The following is a 17,368-nucleotide window of genomic DNA, read 5'->3' on the forward strand; positions in this document are numbered from 1 at the left end:
CCACAAAACTGCCTAGATAGGAGTTACGGAAGAGGATTAGAAACTGTAACTTTCACATCACGTTTATTCAAACATATGTTTATAAAGTGGACAAAGTACTACATCTTATATATTTCCCTTTAACTTGATGGTGCGAGTGCTGCCTTTTTGCGGTATTAGCTTGCACTTTTTTAAATCTATAATGTTCTCTCTTAAAACGGGTCAACCATTTATCGGCCTTTTCCGACAGACTTTTATCATTTCTAAAGAACAATACTCACAAATTTTGTCAAGGGAGAGCCGAAAATGTATTCCCAGAATTTATCACACATAACGGGGAGCGAATCAGGAACCTTTGTGTTTTAAGTGTGATACGCTATTCACTATACCGTGGCTTTCCGATCGCCTAAAGTAGGATAGACATAATAGATATAATAATGATAATTAAAATAACAAATTTAATAATGTTTTCAAAATTTCGATTTGATTATATGTAAACTGATCCCAAATATCGATCGCAATTGGTATACTGGGGAAATGAATTAATATAAGAGAACTATGCGGGAAATAAAACAGTAACGAAAAAGTTCTTCGTTTTATATTGTTTTGAATTTGTTTATATTGAACAAATACATATATATATATACTAAGGGTACTTTTTCAAAAAATGAGGGTACTTTTTATATGGCCTTCCAAATACCGTTTCGATCCCTAACATCACTGAAGAGACATTTATAGTCGAAATCCGGATCTGGTGTACTAAAAAAATATTGACACCTTATGTTTGTGGCATGACATCGTGGCAACAAGTAGAAAACAAATTCTGTTTAGTATTAAATTTATATTAAGATCCATTTTGTTACATCTTGTGATCAATTTTATTTGGCAATCGCCAATGGCAGTCATCAAGGTTAAAGAACATCAGTTGTTCGACCTGTTAGTTAAATGCGTTTTGTTTAAATATACTTTTTCACTTTTTTTGGTCTTTTGGAAAATGTTGTTTTTGCAGTTTTTAGACCCTTCTACAACGAATTTTGTTTTATATGCACACGTATAAAAATTGCGGTTTTTATCCAACGCAATCATAGGTTTGAACGTAGTTTTCAATTAAGACTCGTTTAAATATATATATATATATATATATATGAGGGTACTTTCATTGTCAGCACGATTTAATAACAACATTTTCGTATTATAACATCTTATATCAGTACCGTTGTGCAAATCTTTAGACTGATATATATATATATATATATATATATATATATATATATATATATATATATATATATATATATATATATATATGATCATGATGATATAATTGGTCTTTGCTTATGTTTTTGTTCACGCCCCACATACATTAATTTTACAATTACATCTTTCAAGGTGGTTTTAATATGTTAAACTGTTCGTTACATAACACCAGGTGTTTAATTTGTAAGAGGACTGGTGTTCCATAATTTATTGTAGATCATGTTTGTAGTTTGATCGCATAATGAAATGTTTTTGTGACCTCTTAACAATTAATTATTACACTATATTTGTCAGAAGTAGTCTAACTTCGCTAAAACATAGTTCATAAACAGTTAGACAATTCATAATGTCGTATTTACAGTTTTTGTCCGGTGGATTGTTGCTTCTTTCATACCTTGTTTTGAGTGGTGTATTTGGTTGCTCGCCGTCTCTTGAGCATCCACAAGTAAAATTTTGTCACAGTTATTTTGGTAAGTAAATTACATCTTTTATATATATTACAAAGTTTTTTAATCGAAAAGTGATAGTAAGTTAAGTAATTTGTTCTGTTAATGAATTTCCGTAAATCAATTTGTTCTATCCATCGTATATTTTGCATAACCATTGTGTTAACTGCATAATTAATAAATTCAAGATAGCGTTGTCGTGATTCATGCTAGAAAAAAAAACAAGTGCGGCCACCAGTAACGTACTACGTGAACTGAGGGTTAATTTGTTTTTGTACTTTTCAGGATATTTGTATCAATTTTTGGTGTGTATTCTGAGTGTCAGAGTACAGCATATGTGTTTTTTCTTCGTATATTCATTTGTCATCGCAGTTGATTTTCCATCCTCCGTAAAAAGAATTAATCTATTGAATTAATTTACCTTTTTTTCCCATAACGAATATAATTAAACTAATTAAAACACGATCTTAAAAAGACTACACTCAATCAACCTAAAAATATATTACTACAATTTGGAAATTGGAATGGCGTTCATTATCACATGACTAGAATATATTTGTTAAGGAGCCAGCTGAAGGACGCCTCCGGTGTGGGATTGAAGACCTGTTGGTGACCTTCTGCTGTTCTTTTTTTTATGGTCGGGTTGTTGTCTCTTTGACACATTCCCCATTTCCATTCTCAATTTTACTTACATTGCCTAAAACATATGAACAACTTTTCTGGCTGCATTTTTTATGTATCACCTTATACATGTTATACGTGCTACTGTTTTGTAGTGCCTTATTTATGTTTGGAATAAACAAGGATCTTCCGATAAAGTACCAACATCTTTTTTTTTAAATGTGTAGCTTTGTGAGAAGTATACATGCAAAGCTTCGTTCAAATGAGTATACACATATATTAACACACCCATAACACAGACTTAGAAGCACATGTACATGTACTAAAGAAGACGCATTTGAAGATATCATACGATACAAATAACAATCTATTCTCGGAAATATAAATAAGAATTGATCCGGATGTTATATACGACAATCTTTCATGTATCAATAACATTTTGCTTTGTTATCTATTACCATGATAACCACGGTAAAAATAAAATAAAATAGCTTTCCACTACCCGTTATAATTATAAAACTGTGTTTATATATATCATGTAAAAAAATATGTTTATTTTTTCAGTGATACATGGGACGGTAAAAAGTGTCATGAAGATAAAAGGACCACCTGGAGATGTTAGTGATAACTTCGCTGTGTATGAATATAGTATGCAAGTCATCCACAAATTAAAGGTAAAATAGCAAAGTATATATCTTACTTAAAAAACAAATTTCGGTATTATTTACCAATTCAGAATCGGACAGATTATCTGTTTTATTTTGTTAGTACTCCAAGATGGAGTTAATGTCATGTCATCAACAAATTATCGATTGTTCAGAACGTTTTAGTGAACGCATTTTGAAATAGTATGGTAATACTTTGTATTCCCTTACTGCGAAATGTTTTGCAACGAACTGTTTGTAAATTAATTTTGATTATTACAACATATAAGGTTATACCATTCAAGAGTATTTAATATTACAGGGACCTGCCAACATCAAGGAAGGCAAAGAGGTTATAGTTGAAACATCTGGGAATGGTGGCCTCTGTTTCATTAGCCTTACAATTGGAGAAGAATATGTCTTATCAGGTAATCGGACATATCTTATATATTAAAATATTATACACCATAAAATAAAAAAAAGATGATTATAACACAACAACAACAAAAAACACCAACAATGCATTGGAAATTAAATACAGTACATGTAACTTTCAAATGTACCGCTGTTTGTTAAGAATCATTCACCTACTAATTCTATTATTTATTTAAATTAGGATTTAAAACTGACACTGAGGGATTACGAAGCCTTTCTTCAAATATTGTCTATAATGTCAAAGATCTTACGACAATGCCTTTGGTTCGGGACTACCTGTTAGGGACTGGAATGAACACATATAAACGAAACTGTGATCGTAAATGCACGGTAGGTATTATATTTGATATTATAAACTAGTTCAACAAAAATATCATAAGTCCTCTATATTGCCTTTACAAAGCACATGCGATTATCCCAATTTAAATTTGTGTTCGGTTTGCTCCGCATTTTGTTAAATTTATTTTTGCTGTGGTTTTTTTTCTGTGCATCTTTTGTTTTTTCGTTGTGATTAATTTTTCTATGAACAGTGTGGAATATTCATTAGTTTTTGACTACTGCGTTAAATTACTAAGTATCCTGTTATTTCTCGTCTCCCTTTTGCATCCGATATTTTTTGTGTGCAGTGTTTATTGTTATTGCGTATTGGCAAACATACAAATTAGCTTTTTTTAATTTTTAAAGGGCAATACCGAAAATCACAAACGTTCCTCACTTATGAAATGACATAGTTTAGACGATATCGGGAAATTCATAAAAAAATCACAGAAATAATTCTACAATACAAAAGAAAACCCCGTCCATTTCCTAGCTCTTTTATTTGTAAAAAAATTTTTGACCAGAAACCATTATTTTGACATGCTAAGCTATATTTAACATGTTAAAAAACAAAAGTAACTTATACAGTCATTTTCAGTTGTTCCGACTACTGTCAAACTTTTGTCAAATTAGTGCTTTTAAGAAATTTCAATTTTACAATACAAATATGAAGATGAGGTGTTATTGCATGCCAAGGAGACAATTCTTCACAAGAAAACACATAACACAGAACTTAACAACTATAGGTACTGTTCGTTCTTCATCAATGAGCAAAGTCCATACCACATAGTCAGTTAAACAAACATAAACTGCCCCGAATGACAAATGTAAAACATTGCAGACTAGAAAAAATAGGCCTAATCTATGAAAAAAAAAAATAACGAACACATTTTTGTATCACAAAATCAAACAGTTACCACTGCACTACAGGCTCTCGACTGGGGATAGGCATATTCTTACAGAATGCGATGGGGTTAACCATGTTAACAGCTCACAACCCTCCCTTTACCTGTCACAATAACGTAACAGCACAACATTTGAACGAACTACAAAATTCAGTGGAAAAAGGCTCAACTCAACAGATGAATACAAATAGAAATACATCTACAAAACATATTTGTCAATTAGGACTTTGTTTAGGTCTTAACTTATCAGTAGATGTCAATGACTCGTATCATCAATACAACACTGAATGGACTTCATAGTATTCAATTTAACACAGTGAGTAAGCTAGACTGTAAATATTTAAAGGGTTCATAGATTTATTAAGCAGACTTTTCTGAGAATGTCAAATTACAATCACAGAAAACAGTTAATTTCCGACATGTACTATACTATGTTTAATAATAGGACTGGAGTTTAGATGTATGCATGTCATTCGCCGTGGGGAATATCTGAACTTGAATGTATAACACAATAATGCATGTTTTTTTTTATAGGATTTCGGCACACAATCGGCTTACTGCAAGATTCCAGATACAACTTTTCATTGCTACTCGACAAATGCGATCTGCAGAGAGAGATATGGTAAATGCAAGTGGTTCAATGCGGAAAGCTGCAGTGCACCAGCAGCTCCTTAGAAATACTCGATAACAGTAATCCAACATTTGTTGTTAAATGAGTGAAAAAAAGTCGTTGGACACAAATCAGTTGATTGTTTTTGTAAACCATTACTTATACACTTATTAAAACCAGATTTTACTGCATTTCAAATTTTTATTAGTCTTACACTTGTAGAATTTTTGTAGTTTATTGTGAAAAAAACTGATATCACGAGTTAATGTTTTCAAATGTAAATAGATATAATTGCGTCTGGTCGCATTGATGGCTATTTCTGTAACCGTTAAATTAAAAAAAAGAAAGATTTTATCCTCCTAACTTGTTTCTGACGTCATCGTGTATTGGTCAATTAATAATCATATCCAATGATAGCGGTCATCACATGACTTTTATATAAGCTTTGGATTTCAAATATTTTGGCCGCAAGCATCACTGAAGAGACATGTAGGGCTGAAATGCGCATCTGGAGCAAGAAAATTGGTACCGTTAATTTTATTACAGTTTTTACAAGTTCTGTGTAGATGTAGGTAACAATTTTCGATTCTTAACTAATGTATTTTATACTGTTATTTTATATCAGTAACATAACAACTTCTAATGGATGGTACCCGATGTAGACTATTCTAGTTTTGAATGTTTTAATCATCACACGAGTAATCAGTTAATTTCACAAAGTTCGCATACAAACAGTTACATGCATCGTTATCGAACGAAACTATGACTCGAATAGTTGCAAATCAAAATGACAATCGCACAACAAGGACATTGAAACCTTATTATTCTGGTGTTCAATTATACCACTCTGATATTAAATATATCATCTGTATATGAATATGCATATATTGTACATGCATGAAATTGCTTGCAAAGTACTTCTGCCTGACACATTGTGATAAGTAGGATTGAAATACCGTAAATTAGGTTATTTTGGTTGAATTTTTACTTTGGTTCTGTTGGTGCTCCAACGAAAGTTCCAAAATTAAACACACGAACATAAAGCAAACACTAAATATTGAAACTACAAAATCGCATACCGATACGATTGTAGGAAATATTTGTTTCGACCTATTTTCGTATTCAACTAGATGTGACGTACCATGATTTGGTGGTATTACACCTATATCGACAAAGGAGACTTCACCATTAAAGGTAATGGATTGATATACATGTATTGCGTGGCAGGGATATATTCTACACCTTCTGCATGTTTTTGTAACATAAATAAAGGCAACAGTAGTATGCCGCTGTTAAAAACTCATAAATCCATGGACAAAAATCAAAATCGGGGTTACAAACTAAGACTGAAGGAGACGCATTAAATAAAAGAGGAGAATAACGACACAACATCAAAATGTAACACACACAGACACGGAATAAGCATTAGATTGATTGATTGTTGGTTGCTTAAATTCCAGTGGCAAATATTTCATGCATATTGAGGACGAGAACAAGTTAACTATTAATACAATAGGTAGGTCTTGAATTAAAAGAGGCCATATGGGAATGATGGTCGTGGAAATATTGACTGCCACTGGACAATGAGAATATATTGTATACGGACAGAAATTTAGCATTGCAACAGGCCACCTACGGGCCCTCAAAGAGTTGTAGCAAGGGTTCTTAACGTGCAAAGAGCGTGGCACTCTCTTTACACGAGACATCGGATTTATCGTCCCCATTGTGACCAGACGTAACTGCGAACTAAATACATACCGCACAGTCAAACAGACGCCCCACTTCGGCAAGCGTTTTACCGCCGGTCGGGAGAAGACCAATTGACCATATTTCTATTCCCTAGTCACCCCGACTAAGCATTATACAAAATCCTATTAGAAAAACAAATATAACATAAAAAACAAATACATGAATTCGGGATAGATAAGTACCGTGACACGTCTCATAGTAATGTGAATTCACACTAAAAATATTGTTTTCTCAGATACATAATTTACTTTAACATATTATTGCATCTTCGCAGTAAACCAATTGCAGATACAATCGTTTCTTTTCTTAATAAATCACTATACGTGAAGGTGTAGTGAGTATGCTTTCATTGCGATTCAGCAACTCTAGTTGTTCGTCCCCACTTGGTGTATGTCATTCTTCCAGTTCGTGCTCACGTTGTGTTGCTCATACTACCAGCCAATCCGCTCGTGGTGTTTGCCATACTACCAGTTCGTTTGCAGTTCATTCTGCCATACTTTTTTATATTGGTCTTATGCATTATGGTAATAGGGAAGAATACACGAACAATAATAGAGATTGTTTATACTGTCCTAAAATGTATTTTCATGATATTGTGGTATGTTCAATATAAAATAAGTTAGATAGATCTGCGATTTTTTTTTCAAGATACTGGCTGTGAACAAATGATGAAAGGTGTTTGATTTCCATATTCTGTGGTATTTCACATGTTTGTTAACAATAAAAATCTATGCTACTCAAGGAAGAAACCGATTTCATTGAGCTGCATTTTCTTTGAAACCATAGAAAATCGAAAATATTTGTGATATTGCGTATAAATTTATATTTGAAACAATCCCTTTTACTACGAAAACGCACAATTTTGAGAATATAACTAAATCGGAGACTATTACCGATCCATTTGTCATACACCTTCCTGCGTGCTCAGTCTAAATTAATCAGGCGAAATGAAATTTGTTTCAACTCTTGCCTAATAATACTGCCAGTGCGGGGGCATCTTATATTCATGGATTATCATGGGTCGGTTAAATGATCCATTGGAATTTCAACCAAAGATAAAGAACTGCATCTTCCATCACTGTATTGGACACCGAAACTACATAAGCGTCCTAACAAACAACGGTATATTGCTGGGTCTTCCAAGTACTCAACCAAACCTCTTTCTTAACTATTAATATCTATTTTACTCTGCAAACAAAACCGAGCTTCACAATTGAGTCCTTCTTCTTGCCGACTTATTTCTATTTCTTATTATGAGGCTGAATCCACACATGAACTTCTTAGTAAGACAGATAAGAAGTAAGCATTATCATCTAACTTTCCGCTATATAGATGATGTTATCTCACTAAATTATTCAAAATTTGGTGACTACAGTGAACGGATATATCCAATCAAACTATATCTAAAGGATACAGCAGATACAGTTAAGTCGGCCTAATATATTGACTTGCATCTAGATATTGACAATGACGCTCGGTTGCAAACAAAGCTTTACGACAAAAGAGATGATTTCAGCTTTCCAATTGTCAATTGTGAACCTTCCATTTCTAGGTAGCAACATTCCAGAAGCACCTGCATACGGGGTGTACATTTCCCAATTGCTACGACATTACCGTGGTTGTATTTCCTATAATGATATTTTTTATAGAGGATGGTTTCTCACAAGGCAGCTATTATACCAAGTGTTCCAAATGAAGAAGATGAAATCATCCCTGGGTAAATTTTACGAACGCCATCACGAATTGGTTGACCGTTATGGAATAACTGTTTCACAGATGCTATCGGATATGGTCCTTACGTCGTAACTACAATCCATTTCCCTTTCATGAATAAGACCCACCGAATTAGTCTATTTACCAGATTTATTAAACGATTTATTTCTTCAAGTATTTAATTAAACAAAGCAACATAACTTGAAGTTGAAGAACATAAATAAACTCAAACTGAACTCGTCTTTTCGTATTGACGATTGATTTTTTTTCAACATTGTCAGATGATATACATTCTCTGATTTCGCTTCCAGGTACCTAATCATATGAGTTGTTTATTTGACTTCTTTTATAAAATAAACACCTTTTGCCAACTCACTTGTATTGCTAATATATGTATAGTTTATGTTATAGATAATGCATATTTTAAGGTTTTTCTTGACGTAGAACACACCGAGGGGTGACAGGATTGATCAAATGAAAGACCGACCGGAGGGAGGTCTTTCTCTGAACAATCCTGACACTCCGAGGTGTGTTCTACGACAAGAAAAACCTTAAAATATGCATTATCTGACTTATATACCGTCAAAAAATATTATTTTTTATAAAGATTTGTAAAATTAAGTATCCTTTTTTTACCGACAACACTAAAGTGGGATATTCCTTTCTAATGCGTTCAGGTGTAATACGCCCTGTGGCTCATTTAAAATGTGAAATAAAACTCACTAAATAATTTAGATATAAACCTTTGAAAAATTGTTATCCATGCACAATAAAAATATTACTGTAACTGCATGAAGTAAGACACAAATGTATTGTTACCATCCGATAACGGTGTATGACAAATACAAGACACATTGTATGTTATTTATTGTATCACTTAGCTTACGGAAAAAGGGGAGGGGTAAGTGTTTTTTTTTTCTCGTTTTGTTATGTTATTTCTATCGCGGAAAAGTTGTTATTTATTTAACCATTTCACTTGAATCGATGAAAAATTCAGAAAGATTGTCTTTCGAACAGCAATACGTTTTATTAAAAGATAATCAGGATAAAATAATATACCCTCCGCACCGACCCTTTCGTGTTATTCAATAGAATATAAGATTATTTTATTAGTTGATCATTTGATAGAGTAAAAGGTATACATAAATTTTAAAAAGTTACGAACTGACACGAAGACGAATATAAATACATGTACATGTAGGTCACAGTATGATTTCCTATTCAGTGTGTAGCGTTCTCAACATGCATGAAATATTTGCCACTGGACGTTAAGCAATCAACCTATTCAGTTTGACTCAATAAGATTTTCAAAATCTTACACACGAATATGTTAAATCTGGATTTATTTTATGAAAGTCTACATTAAAATTCATCTGACCTATATGATAATGTTTCTTTATAACTATTAAAGCGATAAATCAACAAAACTTCACGTTATTTGTTTCTAAAATTAAATTGCGGGTCTACAATGACGGTTTCTTTTACATCGATCATCGGTTGAACTTTAGAAAATAAATATCCAAATCGGCACCAAAAAACTATAAGACGAATAAAATATTGAAGTAAATCATAGATTGCATGTTAATCAAGGAAAATAATGACCTTACACAGGTCATTATGTTATGCCTTGGAGCATATACCATTGAAACATGGTATCGTCCGGGTTGATTCTGAAAAAGAACGACCTGACGTTCTGAAAGAAAATAACTCCATATAGGTATATAAAAATGTTTTTTATCATAAATATTAGATAACATTATTTTAAATTTTATTGGAAAACATGTGTTGAATTGTATTTTAAGTTTGTAGGGAACAAAACAAATTGGCATTCTAATTGGTCTATGTTAACATGGTTAATGTTTTCTATCACGTTCCATATTTATTATGCATTTTCATCCTTCCGGGTGGATTTTGTTTGTGTTAAAACAGTTGCTATACATAGTACCAGCTGTTAAATATTTTGGAGGATTTTTGTTACATTCTTCATCATGTTCATTGTAGATCCTGTTTGTAGTTTTATAACACTATGTCATGTTGCTCTTGCTGTTTTTTTTTATCAATTTATAGTGTATTGTATATTAACGTTAAAGGAAATGATAAAACCGGACATTCCTATTTGTCGTGTATATTTTCGTTCATATCTCATATTTATTTGTGCATGCACATCCTTCCGGGTGGCTTTTATTTGTTAACAGTTTAATAAATAGTACCAGGTGTTAAATGTTTGAAGGATTGTTGTTACATTCTTCATTGTAGATCCTGTCTGTAGTTTTATAACAGTATATCATGTTGCACTTGGCTATTTATAAACTAAATATTTCCCTACTTTTAACATTAACTATTAAATTTATGATCAACTATTGTTGTATTGTCTATAAACTGTGAAATAAAAGATTCATCCAGACATTCCTATTGGTCGTGTCTGTGTTCGTTCATGTCTCATATTAATTTTTGCATGTACATCCTTCCAGGTGGTTTTATTTTGATAATTTGTTTTAATACACAGTACTATATCATAGTCTTCGTGACTTCCTAACAACCAAATATTACACCTACTTATATATAAGGCACTCAGTTTTTTCAACACAAATACATATTTCGTCACAGTTAGAGAAATCATAATGACGTATTCACAGTTAATGTCTATTGGGATGTTGATTTTTTCTCTCTATATGTTGAGTAGTGTGTTTGGTTGCTATCCGTCTCAAGAGCATCCACAAGTAAAATTTTGTCGCAGTGATTTCGGTAAGCAGATCATTATATTTTTATATGTTATTTTTGTTTATCTATCAAATGATCTGTGAATTTTTACGCTGCAAACATGTATCATGGATGTAATATGAGGAAGGCGTTTTCTAGTTTCTGTTAACTTTTGTCTGTGTATACGTTCACTCCACTTTTAAACTCTCTCAATCTCAGCGGCAAATAATTTAGATAGAAACTGTGTGATATTGTTTACTGAACCATTCATGAATTTACTGACAATCATCTTTATGCTCACAATTATTTTACTTTTTCTTGCTGAATACACATAATACACCATAGTTGTTCAACTGGTCTTTGGTTGTTGGCACTACACTGTCTCATGAGAAAATAGATCGTATTGTTAGACCGAGACAAAAGACTATTCGATTGTCAGATAGATAATAGTCTTTCGTAGAATAGTTTGATGGCACTGTCCTGAAAGTTTCCACATCTTGTGTGTTAGTTTATATGTGATTTCAAGTTAGAGGTGCAGCCTCTGTTTTACAGTGTCATGTTATTCTATAAACTACATGATAGAAAGTGCGTTTAGATACACAGACTCTTACGTATTTGAAAATTCTTCACTCCTATTGTTCTCCCTATTTGAGTTTCTTGTTAAATATAAAGTGAAGTTAATATTTCAGAAGTATTTAACCCTGTTTGTCTATTCATATAAAGAACACCCGTGTTTAAACCATTCTCTGTTTTAGACTAGCTTGTTCAAGTCTATTGAGGTTCCCTGTGTATCTGTAAACACAGGTGGTGACAGCAAAGTAAAATGACCCGTTTGGCCAGTTTTTACAAATGAACTTATGCAAGAAATTAAATTTGCATCAGCTGGCATATACATAAGCCATTTACATTACTCTTTTTTTAGAAAATACAACAATTTTATCTATCAAGTAATTGTTATCATATATGATCATGATAATAAACGAGACGATTATAATTTTGAAATCATCAATGTCCTCCACCGAAAGGTACCAATACCTTGTTGATAAATATTCCGTATCATATACCTTATTATTTTAAAATATACAAAATGACTAATCATAATGTTACTTAAGAAATTCTCCAAAGTTTACAATGACATGTAGCAATTTGATCTATTACTACATGTACGAGAGTATAAAAAAAAGATATAGTAGTGTTTCACTGTTTCTTTTTAATCATAAAACTGTGTATGTATATATATATTTATTATGTAAGTACTATGTTTATTTGTTCAGTGATACACGGAACGGTGAAAAGTGTCACAAAGATAAATGGACCACCTGAAGATGTTAATGACAACGACGCCGTGTATAAATATAGTATATTTGTTATCAAGAAATTGAAGGTAAAACAGAAAATTATATGTGTTCACTTATCACAAGCTGTGTGTGTGATTCGATAATTCCTATGTGTTATTTCTTTTTCGAACACAAAATAAAATGAGATTGGTTGGTTTTCAATTGTTTGGAACATTTTGGTCCGTGTAACACTTATCAATTCAAAGTTTTAAAAAGTTTTGAAATTTTAGATTTTTGGAATTTTGATCAAAGTTTTAAAATATCGAACTTTCAAATTGTGTGTTTAAGTTTTGAAATTTTGAAATTTTAAGCAAATTATCAAAATATCAAAATTCTAAATATCGTTAATAAATTTTATAGTTTAGGAATTTGATCAAACTTTTAAAATACTAAACCTAACGTGAAATTTTGATAATTTCTTTGAAAGATATGGAACAAAAAGAGGGGTACCTGTAAAAAGCGAAACGCCAAAAAAGCAGAACGAAACAAAACAATATGAATTGAAAACATACTGATACTTAAAAGTTTATGTATGAAATAAAAACCACATAACAGACGGACAGCTGTAAGCGATGAAAAATGGATGACAAAATTAATATTTCTCAAAAGAAGAGAATTCATTTAAAACCCAGACGTACGCCTCTGATACTGACCATTTTACTTGCTGGTTTTTCTAGCACCCATATTTTAGGAGAAACAGGAGTAACAGTAAAAACTGATCAACTCGAAGTAGGTCAAAATGTATGATAAGGTTGCGCATGTATAAAAATTTCTACTGTACTCTAAGCAACAACAAGGCTCAATACTAGGTGTATTATCTCTTTTGATTTCATTTTTTTCTGTTTTCCTCTACAACTTCTTACTTTCTGCAATCATGTTGGCTACGGTAAAGAATGTATCATTTCATTTACACTATGAACGATCATCTTAAACGTTTTAATCTGTTCTTTGTAAGTTGTTGGCCCTAAATATTCAGCTTTGAGCGTTCCGTAAGAAGGTCGATCAAGAAATGCGATTCGGTCGTAACTTTCAACGTTATCGGTTTTCATTTTAATCGGTTATATGACGATCATAATTATATTGCCTTGTATCAATGATTTTAATTAATATTTTTTTTTGGTACGGTAGGGAAACTGAATGCATGGTGTCCCAATTAAGGTTGTGCTAGTCCACAATGTGGGAGGTTTTTAATATATATGTATATATCTTATTTTCGCTGAAATTAAGAGTACTAAGATCCAGTATAAGTTGATTGGAGCCAAGATACTGTTACAAGGTATCTACAAAAACTCATCCTTGATGGATACCAGGACTAAATTTTACCGATTTTTGCACCAGATGCGCGTTTCGTCTACAAACTTTTTAAGACTTATCACTGACACTGGAACCAAATTAAGTTAAAAAGGCAAATAAAGTCAAATCAAATTTAAATGCCAAATAAAGTAAACTTTTAAATCCAACTTATAGCTCTGTTTGTAAAAGTTGAAACCTTTCATATCGTATATATAAACGTATACCATAAACATTATTTTCACGAGCATTAATATTTATGTAATACTTGCCGCTGTACTACATTAAGCGCCCATCTAGCATTTATGTTTATGTAATAGTTGCCGCTGTACTACATTAAGCGCCCATCTATCCATTTTTAGGTGTCGGCATTTTGAAAGTCAAAAGTTTATATCAGCAATAAATGGTAATCTTCGGGGGAATTCAATAGTTAGATAGTCACTTTTTTGTACTTGACACTACCACTAGGGGCTTCGATAATGGTACATTAAAATATTCTGATCCACAACCTTAATAAAATTTTAGGATACTGTTTTCCCATGTGATGTCTAATATGTTTCATAAAAAAAACCAACTTCTTCTTTTCATTATTTATTTTGTAATTAAAAACGTTTTGATATATTTCGTGTTATTTATTTATAACTAAAAAGGATTCTTATCAGAGCCGTGTTTACATCAGTGTTTTCAGGTACTAGTACCCCTCTTTTCGCGCATTTTCTATTTTTGTTATTTTAATCAAAAATTTAAAAAATCAAACTTTCAAAAAGTGAAATAATCAAAATTGCACGTTAGTTATCATGGTTATCTTTGGTTACATCTTCTGACATCAGACTCGGACTTCTCTTGAACTGAATTTTAATGTGCGTATTGTTATGCGTTTACTTTTCTACATTGGTTAGAGGTATAGGGGGAGGGTTGAGATCTCACAAACATGTTTAACCCCGCCGCATTTTTGCGCCTGTCCCAAGTCAGGAGCCTCTGGCCTTTGTTACATGTAGTCTTGTATTATTTTAATTTAGTTTCTTGTGTACAATTTGGAAATTAGTATGGCGTTCATTATCACTGAACTAGTACATATTTGTTTAGGGGCCAGCTTAAGGACGCCTCCGGGTGCGGGAATTTCTCGCTACATTGAAGACCTGTTGGTGACCTTCTGCTGTTTTTTATTTGGTCGGGTTGTTGTCTCTTTGACACATTCCCCATTTCCATTCTCAATTTTATTATAGTTTTTTAAAAGTTTGATCAAATTTCTAAACTATCAAATTTATAAACGATATTAAGAATTTTGATATTTTTATAATTTGGTTAAAATTTCAAAATTTCAAAACTTTAACACAATTTGAAATTTTGATATTTTAAAACTTTGATCAAAATTCCAAAAATCTAAAAGTTCAAAACTTTCTAAAACTTTGAATTGATAAGTGTAATACGGGCCCGTTTTATTGATAGCTTTTTAAACATTCACGATGTAATGCTAATGTTTTAATTTTACGGCTATTTATCTTTACTTTTAAAATATGTCGATTCTTAAGTTTCTAACGAACAGTTTGTGGCATGAATCGGTTTAAGCTTTCATAAAAAAAACCGGTAAAGATAAGAAAAAAAATTGATGACCAACTTTACAAACATAGGAAGATCAAAACAAAGCTATCAAGAATAACAAAGCATAATTACTAATGATAACGTTTTTATCACAGTGTATTTTTATATTTGTCAAAAGTTTACATTGTAGATGTTACATTTTAAAATATTTCCGATTCATCAAAACACAACTTCTGATAAGACCCTATGAATGCCTCATGAAATTTTGCAGTCAAACCTGTGTGAATAAGCATCACAATCAAACATCACTATTGTCTTCTAAATTCAAGCAAGTATACAAATACATATAAACTAACACATTTTCTGTAGCTAAACTGTGTAGCACATACATGTACAGTGTGTTCATACATAACAATTGTTTTGTTAAAGTCTACATATATCAAAAATAATGTTCACAAATTGAAAATAATCGTATATGCGTTATATAAATATACTCTATCAGATGTTTTACAATATTTCTACACTCGAGACAGTTTACTTGTACTATTTAGCATGTATAAAGCGCGAGGCTTGCCGAACTTTTGAAATAATTCAAATTTAACTGGTGAGAGCTGCAAAAATTTGTATTACACGAGTTATAGTGATGGAAGCTGTTTTCCAATGATTTGGATCCTTCATTTCCAAAGATTTGCAGAAAGTTGTGTTCTTTATATGTGACCTCATCAGGCATGGTCGCCTTTATTTTTAGAAGTCCCAAAATGAAATTCAAATGAAACCACTTACTTTTGACCACTAATTTGCCGTGAACAGATATTTTCCTAGTGAAATAAGTACACAAATAAGTGAAATGAACGTTCTTGTCAAATAATAAAAACAGCTGCATGTCTTTGGTTTGATATCAATTGTAATCGACGTTTGGGGGCTCACTTTTGGAAAAATGCCCTCAAAGCTTACGGTTCTACAACGGCGATTTTTTCTGTATTCATCTATCGATCATTTGTAGTAATTTCCTTTATAAGATTTGTAAATATTGATGTTATTGTTAAAAACGTTTTATAAAATAATTTCGAATACTACGATCTTTGAATAATTAACGCGCGATTTGAAAATATTCAATACAACAATTGAAAATATGATACCTACCGAACTTAATCCATTCAATAGTGTGCGATTTATTTATTGTTCTGGTAAGGTTATTCAAAATGATTCAGACTTCACGATGTGAATAGACACTTTACTAGATTATAATAAAATAGGACATTTTCCTGAAGTCTTTGTGTACTTTGTAGTTTTGTGTACATCATAACGTTGACATTAACGTAAATATTCAAACTATTAAATACATGTTTATAACTATAAAGGGTGTTACTTTAAGAGTATTTAATATCGCAGGGACCTGCCAAGATCAAGGAAGGTAAAGACGTTATAGTTGAAACATCGGGGAATGGCGGCCTCTGTTCGCTTAGCCTGACTGTTGGAGAAGAATATGTCTTATCAGGTAAGCTGACATGTTGGATTTATTACAACACTTAAGTGTTCTAGAAGGAAATCGCTGTATTAAGACCTACTTTTAATATACACAAAACATGAAGACAAGATGCATGTAATGCAACAGACAAAAAACACTAACACAGGAGTCGAAATATGTAACCAAAAATTCCCCTGATTAGTGCAAAGAATAAGAGAAGATAAACCGCATGAAAACACGTTCGTAGTAAAAAGAAAGACATCACTGTCATTGATAAAAAAAAAATAACAAAAAATACATTGAGAAATAAAATACAGTCCATAAAAAAACAAATATAATAACATATGCGAATCA

At 31.9% G+C, this 17,368-nt stretch overlaps 1 protein-coding gene and 1 long non-coding RNA gene across 2 annotated transcripts; both read left to right on the forward strand.

Moving 5' to 3' along the window:
* The first annotated feature begins 1,521 nt into the window (after nucleotides 1–1,521).
* Nucleotides 1,522–5,406, forward strand: LOC143074894 (uncharacterized). Its single transcript, XM_076250111.1, has 5 exons — nucleotides 1,522–1,706; nucleotides 2,868–2,977; nucleotides 3,270–3,375; nucleotides 3,564–3,712; nucleotides 5,140–5,406. Exons 1-5 carry the CDS (start codon nucleotides 1,583–1,585, stop codon nucleotides 5,278–5,280), a joined length of 630 nt encoding a protein of 209 aa, XP_076106226.1. The 5' UTR covers nucleotides 1,522–1,582; the 3' UTR covers nucleotides 5,281–5,406.
* A 5,924-nt stretch (nucleotides 5,407–11,330) lies between these two features.
* LOC143074895 (uncharacterized) lies at nucleotides 11,331–17,023 on the forward strand. The gene is made up of 3 exons (XR_012978150.1): nucleotides 11,331–11,422; nucleotides 12,652–12,761; nucleotides 16,939–17,023. It is a non-coding gene; the product is annotated as an uncharacterized LOC143074895 (long non-coding RNA).
* The last annotated feature ends 345 nt before the right edge of the window (nucleotides 17,024–17,368 follow it).

This window comes from Mytilus galloprovincialis, chromosome 5 (genome assembly GCF_965363235.1).
Source record: "Mytilus galloprovincialis chromosome 5, xbMytGall1.hap1.1, whole genome shotgun sequence".
Classification (NCBI taxonomy): Eukaryota; Metazoa; Mollusca; class Bivalvia; order Mytilida; family Mytilidae; genus Mytilus; species Mytilus galloprovincialis.

Excerpts from the sequence above, each read along its gene's own strand:
- LOC143074894 (XM_076250111.1), top strand. The coding sequence starts at position 1,583 with ATGTCGTATTTACAGTTTTTGTCCGGTGGATTGTTGCTTCTTTCATAC. Across the intron at positions 1,707-2,867 it reads ATTTTGTCACAGTTATTTTG|TGATACATGGGACGGTAAAA; the intron begins GTAAGTAAATTA and ends TTATTTTTTCAG. Across the intron at positions 2,978-3,269 it reads AAGTCATCCACAAATTAAAG|GGACCTGCCAACATCAAGGA; the intron begins GTAAAATAGCAA and ends TTAATATTACAG.